This window comes from Ylistrum balloti, unplaced genomic scaffold (assembly GCF_031769215.1).
Source record: "Ylistrum balloti isolate Yb309-2 unplaced genomic scaffold, AGI_CSIRO_Ybal_v1 Utg370366, whole genome shotgun sequence".
Lineage (NCBI taxonomy): Eukaryota > Metazoa > Mollusca > Bivalvia > Pectinida > Pectinidae > Ylistrum > Ylistrum balloti.
In genome coordinates, this window is record NW_026782258.1 from 267,752 (window position 1) to 287,559 (window position 19,808).

The window sequence follows — 19,808 nt, forward strand, 5'->3', positions numbered from 1 at the left end:
TTTAAACATCATTGTCAATAGCACTTGTACACCTTTCCGCCCTTGGCAGTATAAAGTGGCACTTTTAAAAACGAAATCCTTCATAATATGTGATATTATTACAAACTTAAACTTACTTATCGCTCATTAATCAAAAAGAAAGTTGTTCAAGTGCATTTCAATTCGAAGCATATATATTTTTTATGAATATTTCCAATGAGAGAATCGACAACTTGTAACATTAGTTAATCTTAAAGAATAACAAAAAATGTTGTTATCAGTAAGAGCAAAAGGTCAGTTTACAACAGAGTGTAAAGTTCTATATAGTTTAACATAATGAACAAGTTTAAAACGCACTAAATGCTTTTGATTAAATTGTATTAATAAAAATGAAAAGAGAAGGTCTTGTCGGAAAGAAATAAAACCTGATACGCTAATAAATGAAGGGTTTTTTTTCATAATAGCTGTAATGGAGTGTTGCGTACCTAGCTTCACTGTTACCGATTATTTACGAACCAATAAACTGTCGATATATGAACGAAACCTGTGGTTAACAACCTCGTGGGTGAAACACGAGTCAACAATGACAGCAGGTATCATCGATCAGATCTCCTGTGGTCATTGTGACTTCAATTTTACAATACACATTCAGGTAATTTAAAAAACAAAATTCTGAGGTGTGGAACAATTACTAGACACGGCTAGTTAAAGTAATTACAAGACTTTTATGAAATGAAGTTCAACAACAAAATAACATTTTTACGTGACGTTCAAGTAATACTTGAAGGAAATAACGGTGTCACGCACACCATCCTTTTAAATAAGTTGAAAGATTTATAATATAAACAAAACCCCTATAGACCCTCTATCCGGAACCCCACTAAGAACCGGTAGACGTGTTTTGTTTGATGACTATTGCCTGCTGTATGACTGAGGAGCGTTTACAGTGAGTCCACATCTGAAGATACAACTTTTACCACGAGGATGGTTGAACGGCGCCTCGTCTTGTATTCTTTGGTTATATTTCTCTGTACCATTCACGTCTTCTATGCTGTCGAGAAAGGTGAGCAAATTTTTTTTTTTTAATTTTTTTTTGGGGGGTTTAAACTTGTTTTATTAGTCATCTGGTTTAGGTGCAAGTTATCATACCTTATAAAGCCTTCTGTCATAAGTACAATTCTAAGTCCATAGTAGACAGACAACAATACAAAAATTAGATATAAACAGTAAGATATTTCATTACTCAAAATCTTTCACTGGATCTAATGAAAATAATTGCCTCCAAAGGCAAGTTTTCATTACCAAATATTGATAAAAAAATCAGACTTTTGTATAAAAATTGATTTATTGGGAAAACTGAAACACTGTTGGCAAATATGAATGACATTAAGAAAATAAATGATAAATGTTTTTAAAATTATGTTCACTCTTGATATAATTAGAATCTTGACCAAATGAGCACAGAAGAGATCGTTCTCCAGGGAAGTGTGTCAATGTGTCTGGTATAACGAATATTTTATTTCCTATCACCGCACCTATGATAAACACGGCAAAGTAGGAATCAGAGAGTGCCAAAAATTTATTAGTTCTGTTTGGCTGTTATTGAAGAAAGTAGGAGAGATGGATTTGTGGAAAAGGTTTGGTATCCTGAAATTGATGTGTTAATAGAATAAGATAGAAATAGTCAAACAACGAAGTAGACTGTAGTTTACAGCTGTTGCGTTACCACAGGACTCGTCAAAGGATAAAGCGGCGAGTAACAATGGTGGGAAATCAAAACTAGCGATAATTAATATCACTCACTCCATCATCCAATTTAATTTTGATGATTTATGTAAAACAGAAATACGGTCCATATCATTTAAGAAACAGATTATCATAGTTCTTTGGTGATATCACAGAGAATTACAAAGGAAAGCATTGTATGAAGGTAAAAGAACCACATACTGGTTCGTTTTCCCTCTTTGTAGTATGTAAGAAAACATCTAACATCAAATTAATATCATAGTCGATATGATAGTTTTTATCTTGATGTATCAGATATTACCTCATACTACATAAAAAGATTCATTGATAAATCAAACTTCAAAAATAAATAAATAAATATGACTTTAAAAAAATAGATAAAAATCGAGGTTCCTTAGAGCTGGCTTACCCTACATATGAAACATTTAGGAATGGCTATTTTATTTAATAAATCTTTGAATTGATGTTTTAACGTTTCACAAATTTCACTGTCAATTCTCTAGCAGATTCGTGAAAAAGTCTCATCTTCACTAGACATTGTACATTAGTTGCCATATTCCTCCGTGTCATTTCTAAGCATTTCTCATTTAGCATAGGTAGAGCAAAGTCAGTGTAGGGAGATTGGTCCATCAAACGTTTACCATCTGATTTCCTTTAACAATGACTTCGTAATTTAGCTTTTCTAGGTTGTTTCTCTATAAGTTACATTTTTGTGTATATCAACTTGATCTTTGTATATGTGCAGTAGTCAAATATAACAATGTATAATTCTCTCGAGAATTCATTTTCTCAACAAAACATTATAATAAAGTGTTATTTTTTTTTTATTACAAACAGTATTTTCTCTTATACCGAATTTCCTGACATAAATACCTATATTTTTTATACTTATGTAATAGATCATTTAACTTTGATCATCAAATTAGTATTTTTAGTTCTTTTTCTTTATATATCACTATGCCTTACAACAATGTTTATTATCGGTAATCGATATCCCTGAGGTAATCTCACCAGCCATTCTACTTTATTCTCTATTAGTTAAAAATCTTGACTAATTCTCGTTTTTGCGTTACAATTGATAAAGATCGAATTTCAGCACCTAAATTGACAAACGTTTATTCCATTTTGATGCTAGCACAGGTAACCATTGTCCTTGATGTTAGACACTATTGAATTATTTCACTGTATTTTATTTTCCAGGTATACTTTGTCCCTATTATTAAACGATGTATGCAATTTCGTCTCTGTATTAATTAGCGTCCTTATCTTTGTTTGTGTGTATATCCTACACATTCTAAGGTGAATTCTACTTCATGGTATCAATAAATCAAAACAATTATTATCATATTTATATTCTTTTATAACAATTATTAAGAATAAATGTGCTCCTCGAAGAAACAAGAATGAGATTTGACAAATTACTTACTTGTGAATTTAAGTGGCACAAGAACTCCTCCTTCAGCAATTTTTGGTTTTTACTTCTCCTTATGACTAGGGTTCACATGGAAACATACAATATAGCATCTATAGTAACAATTACAAGAGCATTTCAGAAAAGGACCAGATAAATTAATCAAAAAGGTTCCCAGGAGATGCAGGTTGATGGAAATAATAGTAAAGTTTGATGTTAGTCATGAAAGCATGAATGGTAGTTTCGTTGTTATTGACCTTGTTCTCCTTTCGGAACGCGCCATTATTTTTTCTGATTTAACCGATATTAACATAGCAGGTGTTGTCTATAAAATATAACATTCTTACCCTATTTGCGCACTTGTTCTTTTTCTCCTGGCACCTTTTCAATTTTTTGTTTGTTTTTTATTTATTTATCTATGAATTTGTCAATTTATTTCAAGACCAGCATTAATAAAACTTATAATAATTATGTAACCTTAAACATACTGACACGCACTATATCAAAATATTCTTATCCATACTGATACCCGGTATAGTTATATAACCTTATACATACTGACACCCTCTATAGTTATATAACCTTATACATACTGACACCCGGTATAGTCATATAACCGTATACATACTGACACCCGGTATAGTTATATAACCTTATACATACTGACAGCCGGTAGAGTTATATAACCTTATACATACTGACAACCTGTCTAGTTACATAACCTTATACATACTGACACCCAGTATAGTTATATAATCTTATACATACTGACACCCAGTATAGTTATATAACCCTATACATACTGACACCCGGTATAGTCATATAACCGTATACATACTGACACCCGGTATAGTTATATAACCTTATACATACTGACACCCGGTAGAGTTATATAACCTTATACATACTGACAACCTGTATAGTTACATAACCTTATACATACTGACACCCGGTAGAGTTATATAACCTTATACATACTGACAACCTGTATAGTTACATAACCTTATACATACTGACACCCGGTATATTTATATAACCTTATACATACTGACACTCAGTATAGTTATACAACCCTATACATACTGACACCCGGTATAGTCATATAACCGTATACATACTGACACCTAGTTATATAACCTTATAAAAAACTGACACCCGGTATAGTTATATAACCTTATACATACTGACACCCGGTATAGTTATATAACCTTATACATACTGACACCCGGTATAGTTATATAACCTATACATACTGACACCCGGTATAGTTATATAACCTTATACATACTGACACCCGGTATAGTTATATAACCTTATACATACTGACACCCGGTATAGTTATATAACCTTATACATACTGACACCCGGTATAGTTATATAACCCTATACATACTGACACCTAGTTATATAACCTTATACATACTGACACCCGGTATAGTTATATAACCTTATACATACTGACACCTAGTTATATAACCTTATACATACTGACAACCGGTGTAGTTACATAACCTTATACATGCTGACATCCAGTATAGTTATATAACCCTATACATACTGACACCTAGTTATATAACCTTATACACACTGACACTCAGAACAGTTATATAACCTTATACATACTGACTCCCGGTATAGTTATATAACCCTATACATACTGACACCCGGTATAGTTATATAACCCTATACATACTGAAACCCGGTATAGTCATATAACCGTATACATACTGACACCCGGTATAGTTATATAACCTTATACATACTGACACCCGGTAGAGTTATATAACCTTATACATACTGACAACCTGTATAGTTACATAACCTTATACATACTGACACCCGGTAGAGTTATATAACCTTATACATACTGACAACCTGTATAGTTACATAACCTTATACATACTGACACCCGGTATAGTTATATAACCTTATACATACTGACACTCAGTATAGTTATACAACCCTATACATACTGACACCCGGTATAGTCATATAACCGTATACATACTGACACCTAGTTATATAACCTTATAAAAAACTGACACCCGGTATAGTTATATAACCTTATACATACTGACACCCGGTATAGTTATATAACCTTATACATACTGACACCCGGTATAGTTATATAACCTATACATACTGACACCCGGTATAGTTATATAACCTTATACATACTGACACCCGGTATAGTTATATAACCTTATACATACTGACACCCGGTATAGTTATATAACCTTATACATACTGACACCCGGTATAGTTATATAACCCTATACATACTGACACCTAGTTATATAACCTTATACATACTGACACCCGGTATAGTTATATAACCTTATACATACTGACACCTAGTTATATAACCTTATACATACTGACAACCGGTGTAGTTACATAGCCTTATACATACTGACATCCAGTATAGTTATATAACCCTATACATACTGACACCTAGTTATATAACCTTATACACACTGACACTCAGAACAGTTATATAACCTTATACATACTGACTCCCGGTATAGTTATATAACCCTATACATACTGACACCCGGTATAGTTATATAACCGTATACATACTGACACCTAGTTATATAACCTTATAAAACTGACACCCGGTATAGTTATATAACCTTATACATACTGACACCCGGTAGAGTTATATAACCTTATACATACTGACAACCTGTATAGTTACATAACCTTATACATACTGACACCCGGTATAGTTATATAACCTTATACATACTGACACCCGGTAGAGTTATATAACCTTATACATACTGAAAACCTGTATAGTTACATAACCTTATACATACTGACACCCGGTATAGTTATATAACCTATACATACTGACACCCGGTATAGTTATATAACCTTATACATACTGACACCCGGTATAGTTATATAACCTTATACATACTGACACCCGGTATAGTTATATAACCTTATACATACTGACACCCGGTATAGTTATATAACCCTATACATACTGACACCTAGTTATATAACCTTATACATACTGACACCCGGTATAGTTATATAACCTTATACATACTGACACCTAGTTATATAACCTTATACATACTGACAACCGGTGTAGTTACATAACCTTATACATACTGACATCCAGTATAGTTATATAACCCTATACATACTGACACCTAGTTATATAACCTTATACACACTGACACTCAGAACAGTTATATAACCTTATACATACTGACTCCCGGTATAGTTATATAACCCTATACATACTGACACCCGGTATAGTTATATAACCCTATACATACTGAAACCCGGTATAGTCATATAACCGTATACATACTGACACCCGGTATAGTTATATAACCTTATACATACTGACACCCGGTAGAGTTATATAACCTTATACATACTGACAACCTGTATAGTTACATAACCTTATACATACTGACACCCGGTAGAGTTATATAACCTTATACATACTGACAACCTGTATAGTTACATAACCTTATACATACTGACACCCGGTATAGTTATATAACCTTATACATACTGACACTCAGTATAGTTATACAACCCTATACATACTGACACCCGGTATAGTCATATAACCGTATACATACTGACACCTAGTTATATAACCTTATAAAAAACTGACACCCGGTATAGTTATATAACCTTATACATACTGACACCCGGTATAGTTATATAACCTTATACATACTGACACCCGGTATAGTTATATAACCTATACATACTGACACCCGGTATAGTTATATAACCTTATACATACTGACACCCGGTATAGTTATATAACCTTATACATACTGACACCCGGTATAGTTATATAACCTTATACATACTGACACCCGGTATAGTTATATAACCCTATACATACTGACACCTAGTTATATAACCTTATACATACTGACACCCGGTATAGTTATATAACCTTATACATACTGACACCTAGTTATATAACCTTATACATACTGACAACCGGTGTAGTTACATAGCCTTATACATACTGACATCCAGTATAGTTATATAACCCTATACATACTGACACCTAGTTATATAACCTTATACACACTGACACTCAGAACAGTTATATAACCTTATACATACTGACTCCCGGTATAGTTATATAACCCTATACATACTGACACCCGGTATAGTTATATAACCGTATACATACTGACACCTAGTTATATAACCTTATAAAACTGACACCCGGTATAGTTATATAACCTTATACATACTGACACCCGGTAGAGTTATATAACCTTATACATACTGACAACCTGTATAGTTACATAACCTTATACATACTGACACCCGGTATAGTTATATAACCTTATACATACTGACACCCGGTAGAGTTATATAACCTTATACATACTGAAAACCTGTATAGTTACATAACCTTATACATACTGACACCCGGTATAGTTATATAACCTATACATACTGACACCCGGTATAGTTATATAACCTTATACATACTGACACCCGGTATAGTTATATAACCTTATACATACTGACACCCGGTATAGTTATATAACCTTATACATACTGACACCCGGTATAGTTATATAACCCTATACATACTGACACCTAGTTATATAACCTTATACATACTGACACCCGGTATAGTTATATAACCTTATACATACTGACACCTAGTTATATAACCTTATACATACTGACAACCGGTGTAGTTACATAACCTTATACATACTGACATCCAGTATAGTTATATAACCCTATACATACTGACACCTAGTTACATAACCTTATACATACTGACAACCAGTAGAGTTATATAACCTTATACATACTGACACCCGGTATAGTCATATAACCTTATACACACTGACACCCAGTATAGTTATATAACCTTATACATACTGACACCTAGTTATATAACCTTATACATACTGACACCCGGTATAGTTATATAACCTTATACATACTGACAACCGGTATAGTTATATAACCTTATACATACTGACACCCAGTATAGTTATATAACCTTATACATACTGACACCCGGTAGAGTTATATAATCCTATACATACTGACACCCAGTATAGTTATATAACCTTATACATACTGACAACCGGTATAGTTATATAACCTTATACATACTGACACCTAGTTATATAACCTTATACATACTGACACCCGGTATAGTTATATAACCTTATACATACTGACAACCGGTATAGTTATATAACCTTATACATACTGACACCCAGTATAGTTATATAACCTTATACATACTGACACCCAGTATAGTTATATAACATTATACATACTGACACCCAGTATAGTTATATAACCTTATACTAGTGACATACGGTATAGTTATATAACCTTATTAGAATACTGACACCCGGTATAGTTATATAACCTTATACTAGTGACACCCGGTAAAGTTATGTAACCTTATACTAGTGACACCCGGTATAGTTATGTAAACTGATTAGAATACTGACACCCGGTATAGTTATATAACCTGATTAGAATACTGACACCCAGTATAGTTATATAACCTTATACATACTGACACCCGGTATAGTTATATAACCTTATACATACTGACACCCGGTATAGTTATATAACCTTATACATACTGACACCCAGTATAGTTATATAACCTTATACATACTGACACCTAGTATAGTTATATAACCTTATACTAGTGACACCCAGTATAGTTATATAACCGTATACATACTGACACCCGGTATAGTTATATAACCTTATACATACTGACACCCGGTGGAGTTATATAACCTTATACATACTGACAACCTGTATAGTTACATAACCTTATACATACTGACAACCAGTAGAGTTATATAACCTTATACATACTGACACCCGGTATAGTCATATAACCTTATACACACTGACACCCAGTATAGTTATATAACCTTATACATACTGACACCTAGTTATATAACCTTATACATACTGACACCCGGTATAGTTATATAACCTTATACATACTGACAACCGGTATAGTTATATAACCTTATACATACTGACACCCAGTATAGTTATATAACCTTATACATACTGACACCCGGTATAGTTATATAACCTTATACATACTGACACCCAGTATAGTTATATAACCTTATACATACTGACAACCGGTATAGTTATATAACCTTATACATACTGACACCTAGTTATATAACCTTATACATACTGACACCCGGTATAGTTATATAACCTTATACATACTGACAACCGGTATAGTTATATAACCTTATACATACTGACACCCAGTATAGTTATATAACCTTATACATACTGACACCCAGTATAGTTATATAACATTATACATACTGACACCCAGTATAGTTATATAACCTTATACTAGTGACATACGGTATAGTTATATAACCTTATTAGAATACTGACACCCGGTATAGTTATATAACCTTATACTAGTGACACCCGGTAAAGTTATGTAACCTTATACTAGTGACACCCGGTATAGTTATGTAAACTGATTAGAATACTGACACCCGGTATAGTTATATAACCTGATTAGAATACTGACACCCAGTATAGTTATATAACCTTATACATACTGACACCCGGTATAGTTATATAACCTTATACATACTGACACCCGGTATAGTTATATAACCTTATACATACTGACACCCAGTATAGTTATATAACCTTATACATACTGACACCTAGTATAGTTATATAACCTTATACTAGTGACACCCGCTATAGTTATATAACCTGATTAGAATACTGACACCCAGTATAGTTATATAACCTTATACATACTGACACTCGGTATAGTTATATAACATTATACATACTGACAACCGGTTTAGTTATATAACCTTATACATACTGACACCCGGTATAGTTATATAACATTATACATACTGACATCCGGTATAGTTATATAACCTTATACATACTGACACTCGGTATAGTTATATAACATTATACATACTGACACCCGGTATAGTTATATAACCTTATACATACTGACACCCGGTATAGTTATATAACATTATACATACTGACACCCGGTATAGTTATATAACCTTATACATACTGACACTCGGTATAGTTATATAACATTATACATACTGACACCCGGTATAGTTATATAACATACATACTGACAACCGGTATAGTTATATAACATTATACATACTGACACCCGGTATAGTTATATAACCTTATACATACTGATACCCAGTATAGTTATATAGCCTTATATATACTGACACCCGGTATAGTTATATAACCTTATACATACTGACACCCGGTATAGTTATATAACCTTATACATACTGACACCCGGTATAGTTATATAACCTTATACATACTGACACCCGGTATAGTTATATAACCTGATTAGGATACTGACACATCATATAGTTACGTGGCTTTCTTAATTATACTCGGAATGAAAGAGAAATGTAATGAGTATGATAAATATTGCGAACGCTAAGAACGTTAGGTTTATTTTGACAGAAAAGAATAATTTTATACGTTACATACGATCCAGAAATATTTTCTCACACAATTTTCGTTTCGCTATGGCGTCTTAGGAGCAGATTATGACTTTATGAGAATAAAAGGCCAGAGATCAGTTCGTTTTAAAAATCTACACGTGATTATTGACAGTAATTGTCCTTAATTACAGGAGTCGTGTTATAACTTACTGGCCTGTAAACTCCATGTCTAATACCACAGATTTTTATTTGATAGTTTTAATTTCAAAGTATTTCATAATAATCTCACGAGAAAATTGTCCTATTCGCGACCTGAAATTGGACGTGTTTGATGTATTTTGTTGTAGCTATTTTGCATCTTTTTTATTGTGTGTTCTAAAATTATGTTTATGTAACGTTTTTTTTTTAATTTGATAATTTTCTTTATATAATCTTCTGAACTCTGACGCTAGTCCAAAGATGGCGGCCATCTTTCTAGTTGAGGCAGATCATTAACTTTAACACAGAGAAGTTTATTATAACGACATGCTTATATGTCGTAATCAAAACGTGAACATTAGAGTACAAAGGTATTTTTGAGACATATTCCGGTTCACTTTTCTCTGTTTTAAATGAGTTTAAAGACGGTAACCGTTAAGCTTATGCTACAATACAGTTGTTTATATTCTCAATCCAGGTTTCAACTTAACTTCATAATATCACAAGTAAATGAAATTATATCACGTGGTATTGTCTCTAACATCTATTGGATAATTCTATAGAGAATGATACCTAAATACCAATCTCCATTTGAACGAAACGTGCTGACGGATGAGTCTAACGTCATTATTTCTTGCATCTCCACAATGTCTTGTTGATCTAGGCCTACTTAGGTGAATACCATTACCATGTCGAGACAGGCATGACGAACTTAGGCTAACTTCACCAGGAATCAATATAAACAACGCTTAACACAAATAACCCATGCAGAGAAATAGTTTGAGTTTTTTTTGTTTTGTTTGTTTTTTTTTTCAAATGCCCGACCCGAATCTATCGACCGCTTGACTGGAAAGTGGAAGAAGTTTTTACGTCATCAAATGTTGAAAGGAGCGTTTCGGTTGGGTAAAAACATGCGAGGAACTGTTTTAAACAAAATTTCAGCTCTTGGCTTTTGTTAATTTCGTTAATATTGCGATAGTTGCATCTCTTTTAGATTAGATTTTTTCAGAATGTAAACACCAGACTCCATTATCTAATCCCCAGTAAATGAATATAACAAACACACTATTACTTAAATATATAACGACAATGCGCAGACGGCAATTTAAGCTCGTTCACTTAATTTTCATATTTTGGTTTTTTAATACACTATAAAAATATAGAAAAGAACAGGGGACGTGTGCATTCTTAAAATTAAGGGGCAGGGCACATTTTCACCGGTAAATTATCACACCTGTCACCGTTCCTTATGCATTGAATAATCATAATTATTTTTATTCGATGCTCTCACGAGAATCGCAAACCTGAAGAGGTAAATGTTACATTTGTCGCTATGTTATATAATGGCATATTATATATTGTAAGCACACAAATATGATACAAGGACTGAAAGTAGTGAATAAAGGAGGAGGTGGTTAGACACAAGGACTGATAGTAATGTATATAGAAGGTAGATAGACACAAGGACTGATAGTAATGTATATAGAAGGTAGATAGACACAAGGACTGATAGTAATGTATATAGAAGGTAGATAGACACAAGGACTGATAGTAGTGAATATAGAAGGTAGATAGACACAAGGACTGATAGTAATGTATATAGAAGGTAGATAGACACAAGGACTGATAGTAATGTATATAGAAGGTAGATAGACACAAGGACTGATAGTAATGTATACAGAAGGTCGATAGACACAAGGACTGATAATAATGTATAAAGGAGAAGGTGGTTAGACACAAGGACTGATAGTAATGTATATAGAAGGTAGATAGACACAAGGACTGATAGTAATGTATATAGAAGGTAGATAGACACAAGGACTGATAGTAGTGAATATAGGAGAAGGTGGTTAGACACAAGGACTGATAGTAATGTATATAGAAGATAGATAGACACAAGGACTGATAGTAATGTATATAGAAGGTAGATAGACACAAGGACTGATAGTAATGTATATAGAAGGTAGATAGACACAAGGACTGATAGTAATGTATATAGAAGGTAGATAGACACAAGGACTGATAGTAATGTATATAGAAGGTAGATAGACACAAGGACTGATAGTAATGTATATAGGAGAAGGTAGATAGACACAAGGACTGATAGTAATGTATAAAGGAGAAGGTAGATAGACACAAGGACTGATAGTGAAATATACAGAAGGTCGATAGACAAACGATAGAATTTGATTGTACAGGGATCTGATTTGGTAAAACAATTATCTAATATGTCATTGACAGACGGTAATATGTATATATTCCACATTCTTACTGTGCCATTATTGAGTACACACATACGCTATGTATGGTTGTTTCCATGGTATTGTAATGTTAACATACACATAGGGTGATCACCTGGCTGATCCGTACATAAACTATCCGTTCTACCAAATCTTATTATAATAACATATAGAACTTGTAAATCTTTTACAATATCATAAAACAAAAGAATTGGGCTGTCTCGTCATACAAAAAAAACGCTACAATTGACAAGCAACGCCAACTTATGTGTGCCATGGTAAAGACCTGTCACTTTTGACAAAGGCATTTAATATGATTGTATGCTTATTATACAAACGCGATTACTTTACAAGATAATGACAACAATAATACAAAGAAATATAATCTATTTGAAAACTCGAAAGTTACCAAAAGGAAAAAAAGAAATTTGATTTTATTGTGTAGAAACATAGAGTAAAAAACATTGTTTAAGAACAATCACCGAAACATCCTTTGGTCCGACTACTTAAGAAAATGCATATTACATGCATTGTATATCATTATCGACACTAGGAACACCTCGACTCGATTACAGTATTTTCCATTGAAACAGTAACTCTTAAGAATGATTGGTATTGAAAATACCTCCTTTTAGTATTGATATAGTTGATAGTACAAAAATAGTAAAAAATGGATAAGCTATAGTTTATGCATTAAGCGTACATAGGCATTTTAAAAAGGCTTTTTTATTGTCTTTAGCACTTTTCAAATATTATTGATCCAAACTACTACTGTGAAGAAAATGCCAAAAGGTCCATATTCCCTGCTCTTGTCACATATAGGATGATCATCCCGTATCAAGTTTATATTCTAAAGTATGAATTATCTTCTTCTTTCGTTTGGAGCTTAATTTCATGAAAAAAAGTCTGCATAGGACAAAATGATGGCGTGAACAGCTTGATTAATAATTAGCGTATGTTGATTTATTACGAAGTCTCCTTCAAATGTCATATACAGATGTCTGTTCTTCTGTAGAGTTTATTCTAAAAATTTGTAATTCTTCCAATGTTTAGCCAAACGAGGTTAGCATATGTAACTGCTGGCAATAAATAAACCGTTACAAGATGTTGGTCATGAAAAGCCTGGGTGAATGATATATCGCATATTTTCAGTCAAATTTACTTGAAGTCATATTTGCCAAAGGTGACATAGAGTCACAACATACCGGCCTATCGTGACTAATTTGAAAATCCAGTGAAATTATTTGGAAGCCGTTTCTTTTTGTATCTATCAGCTCAATTTAGTTTAAAAATTTCGTTATTTAGGTAATTAATCTTTCCCGATAATTTGAGAAGGATTGGACAAATTGGAATCTAAGGGTGGTATGTTTGTGTGTGGCTATAGTGGCATGTTGTATTTAGCCTTAAACTTTACTGTAAACATCCCTTCTGATGGGATGCTTGACGAAAACAAGTATCGCTAAACTTTTATGTAATATTAATTTGAATAAACACAAAATAAAATATAATGATTGAATTTAAAAACAAATCCGACATACCCTGTAGACGATGCAGGTGCAATCCATTTCTAATACTAGTTGTTGTTATGTGTGTTATGCTTAAGGATTTTTTCTAATTGCGATGTAAAGGAGAACATCTCCATTATATGATCCATGTTAAAGTGATCTAAGCTATTTTCCAATTAAGTCTATGCCTTCAGACAATGACCAGGTATTATACAGTTTCCCAAATAGTTTAAATACATCATCTATTGTAGGTTTTTATATATGGAACATCAACAGAAGGTAGTGTATTTATTTCTTAATTCTCTATAGATATCATTAGGTAAAACAGCATTTCATTAGTCAACATACATAAGGTCCTTGACAATGAGTGAAGATAACGACTTTGGCAGAAAATGAACAACTGAAATAAAATGCAAATATTTTTGAAGTTACATACTATATGTATCACAATTTTGAGTGTTCCGTGAATTTCCATTCGATGACATTGGATATTTCTCCTTGTTTGGTTGGGGTTCGGCAAGAAAACTATCTCCCAATCATTATGTTGCATAGATCTAGTTTATGATGTCAACAGGTACCATTCCTCATTGAAAATATACGTGACAAGATGACCAGTGAACTTCATTTTGTATTTCAGTGTTTTATAGAGATTTTGTACTACTATAGGCTAATGATGTCGTTACTGTTACTTCTTCGGAACCTGAGGATATGCAAATAGCAATGAATAAATTCAAATGACAATGGTCAGTTCAGGAATTTAAATAAAACAAGATTATGATCTTCCCTTGAAAAAAAAATGAAGACAGTGACATAACTTTATACTTATCAATCAAATATAATACGTTATTTTTAAATTCAACAGAAAAGTTTCGGGCTGTAGGCATTTCTTCATCTGTAAACCATCACTTGGATATCAAGTATGTCCTGTTATAAATACATAAATCAAAATACGTAACTTTTAATTATGTTTCAAAAAACTATGAAAAAAATGTTACCAATACATGTTTATCAAATCAGAAGACTAGTAGTGTTGTCCTTGAAAACGACACCACTTGGCACATATGTCTCAAAAAGAATATTTATTCTGTGACTGAGTTTCCTAAAATTTTAATTGATCGCTATTTAAGTATTCATTCGAACGTCCCAAAATACTGTATGTGATTCATTAAGGACAGTAGAAAGTAGATAACATTTAATATTCTATTGAATTTACTCAGAAACTTTGAAATCTTGTTTTTGTTTTCCAGATGTGATTTTCGTCTTGGACAAGTCAGGTAGCATTAATCAGTCGGACTTTGCCATAGCTATTGATTTCGTCAAAGAAACCGTCACTGCCTTGACCATTGGTACAGGCAATGTCCAGGTATCTGTGGTCAGTTTCTCCGATACTTACAGTGAGGAATTTGATCTTGATGATCACACGAGTCAGACAGCCCTTTTAAACGCTCTTGAGGGTCTCAAAACGTCCATAACCACAAACGGAGGTACCTTCACATCCGACGCTTTGAATTATGTCCAAAGTACTTCATTCACAAATGCCAAAGGAGTGAGGTCGGACGCAGATCCCATAGTAATTGTAATGACGGATGGACTATCTCAGAATGCAGCAAACACTTTAACAGCCGCTAACCTGATCCGGAGTTCTATAACAAACAGTATCATCTATGCAATCGGTATAGGATCAGACCTTAGCTCTACCACAGAGGAGCTTCAGTACATTGCTAGTGACCCGGACACTGATAATGTTATGTATGTTACATCCTTCCTGTATATATGCAATCTTGTGCCGACTCTTGTTCAGAAAATAGGTAAGATGTTTTTATTTCGTAGTGTTGTCAATCCACGATATGGTGTTTCCCTTCAGTTGAATGTTTGAAAAATTAATCATCAAATGTTTTGTAAACATTGGCATGGTTTTCGAGAGAATGTATCAATTATTTTGTTAAGCGGTAATTACATTTTACTATATAGTTATATAATTGTGAATTACTGAACGATTGAAATGAGTGTTTATAATTTCGACTGTTATCTGACATAGCTCAATTGGATCCCTTTCTCGCATTTAACATCATCAATCATGACACACATTTCTACTGGTTAAACAGACAGGCGATTCGAAAATGTTACTACATCATTTGACGCTATGGTAAAATATAATTGTTTTATTTCATATTGATGCTCCGCCTGAGTTATCTAGGTACAAATTGAAATGCTCGATATATGATTTAAGAAACATTATTGTCATTTGAAGACATATGTATACTATACAACTAAATGAATCCGACCTGAGAAATTCCATCCGCTTGTTCTTGTTTCATCTCTTATTGTAACTGTGATCCAAATGGTCACATGGTAACTGGCGATTTTAGCATTATGAATTGTTGGCAATAATTTCATCGAGTTTGCTGGTAAAAACTTCCAACGGATTATTGACATACCTATACGGCATAACTCTGTTAGCAGATTTTTTTTTCATTCAAGACTGGGTTTATTGAAGACCTTATCAACATAGCTCAGAAATTTTGCTTATTTAGCCGGTAGGCTTGTTGTAATTATTGCAATTTATTTGTTTATTTATTTATCTATCTATTTACTGTCAGATAGTTCCGTTTCTGCGTCTGTATCATCTGGCTGTACTCAAACGACTACAACTGTGTTTGTTGGTAAGGGCGGTGGAGTCATCACCACCACCGCAACATCGACGACAACCGCTATACCAACAACTGTCACAACGACGAGTACCACTCCGACTACCACGCCCACAACAACCACTACAACTACAACAACCACGCCAACAACGACGACCACCACGCCCACAACAACGACCACCACTACAACAACCACGCCAACAACGACGACCACCACGCCCACAACAACCACTACAACTACAACAACCACGCCAACAACGACGACCACTACAACAACCAACACAGCTTCAACAACTACAAGTTCACAGACCAATGTTGAAGAATCGCCATCATCTTCAAGTTCAGAAGAAGGTAAATTTACATACCACGAATTACACAAAAATAGCATTAACATTGAATCTGTCAGGTAAAACAACTATTCCTTAAAAACACATATTCAACTTGTTTGATATTTTTTACGAAAACGTAATTGAGGTCGGTAATGGAGGCATACATTTGTCTGTTTATTGCACAATATTTCAGATAATATTGCATTGATTGCGGGAAGTGCGGCTGGTGCTGGAGTTGCAGTAGTGATGATTTCTGTTCTTATTCTTGCTCTACATAAGCGTTACAAAAACAGGCAAGTGGTTTTGTGACACATTCCGAAATAAGCTTGTTTTTCTTAAAGACAGATAAACACCATATATGCTAGTCAAAACATCAGATTTTTTTGTGGACTGTTAAAACATTGGGGGAGGTGGTTTCAAAGTGGAGGAGGTGGTTGTAACTTAATAAACATTAAAAGATCTTGACAGCAAACATTACCGCCATACGGCAATCGTAATATATTATTGACTTGTTAATGACTTTACATGCACTCCAGGCCTAGTCATGGCATTTAACACTGGTAAACATTTAAATAACACATAAAATGGGATATGTAAACACCGGTAATTGGAGAAGCTGGATATAACGAAAAATGGAAAGTTCACAATGAGGAAATCGAAGTTATGAAGCTTATGATTTCATACTCAAACCGATATGACGCTAAAGTATACTCATTTCTACATATTATTATGATACAATGGCTCCAAAATTATCGTATACTCATTAAAAACAGGAATGTATACAAAGTATCTCCTTCTAATGTTAACTACAACACTGTGATGGCAACTCATACCATTTCTACAACAGTATGATATAATATATACTCACAACAACACTGATATACTCATTACAGCACTATGATCTGTTCACAAGGCCCTGATATACTCACAACAAGACTATAATTATTCATGACAAGCCTATGATATACTCACAAAATGGCCATAATATATATACTTACAACAACACTATAATTATACGCTACAACACTATGATATACTCACAACAAGGCCCTGATATATATATATATATACTCAGAACAACACTACAACTTTGCACTACAACACTATGATATACTCACAACAAGGCCCTGATATATATATACTCACAACAACACTATAATTATTCGCTACAACACTATGATATACTCACAACAAGGACTTGATATATATATACTCACAACAACACTACAATTTTGCACTACATCAGTATGATATACTCACAACAAGGACCTGATATTTATATACTCACAACAACACTATAATTATTCACTACAACACTATAATATACTTACAACAAGGCCCTGATATATATATACTCACAACAACACTGTAATTCTTCACTGCAACATCATGATATACTCACAACAAGGCCCTGATATATATATATATACTCACAACAACACTACAACTATTCACTACAACACACAACACTATGATATACTCACAACACCACCATTTAATGCTTTTTATGTAATTGGTTTATTAATACTTCGGTCTCTTTTATATCTAGGGTCATTGATATTTCGTCAAGTAATAAATGAAGTGGCAGTGACGGACGGGAGGACGGACGGGAGGTGCGGCATCGTAATGGCGACAACATCTATCAGAGATAAGGCAATCATGACACAGGAAATGTTCATTCAGCTGAATTGATTTATATCCGATGACATTTTGTGGTTATCATATTTGTTTTAGAAAGTGTAATCATCCTCCTTCAAATTTGCATATTTTTATAAGCAGATTTCACAACTGAATTGTTAAACTATATTTTGTCTTTTTGTTTATGTAAATGATAACTGTGACACATGCAAACAATCGGTTTATTTGTGTTGACAGCTTTCCGTTAAAAGGTATATTGTCTTTCTTCGATACATAACGTAGGCCTATTAAACAAAAATAAAAAAGTAAATAAGTCGTTAATTTGAAGTTGGTACAATGCAATGTATCCATATTAGTAAAGATTCACTATACAGTGAATAGCTAAGAAAAGGATGGCTTTCGATGGTAGAAGGGCAATGGAAAGTGAACGGAACAAATTATCATGGGAGGGAGGGAATAGTTTCTGAGGGGCAGAGATTGCTCTTTAAGGGAAAGGGATGATGATATGTGAAGGAAATTGATTAATAGAGAGGTGGAATGTTCTTTGTGGGGGTCATAGGCTGCTATTTAGGTGAAGGGATGGTGAGAAAAATATATTATTAAGGAGGGAAAGGCGTT

The 19,808-nt window shown here is 33.4% G+C and overlaps 1 protein-coding gene across 1 annotated transcript in view; it reads left to right on the top strand.

Moving 5' to 3' along the window:
• The window catches only part of LOC132553902 (mucin-2-like), a 45,297-nt gene that overhangs the window by 14,719 nt on the left and 10,770 nt on the right, over positions 1 to 19,808 (top strand). The window contains exons 5-6 of the mRNA XM_060218192.1: positions 15,823 to 16,383; positions 17,176 to 17,574. Of these exons, the coding sequence (XP_060074175.1) occupies positions 15,823 to 16,383; positions 17,176 to 17,574 (960 nt within the window). The remainder of the gene's footprint in view (positions 1 to 15,822; positions 16,384 to 17,175; positions 17,575 to 19,808) is intronic.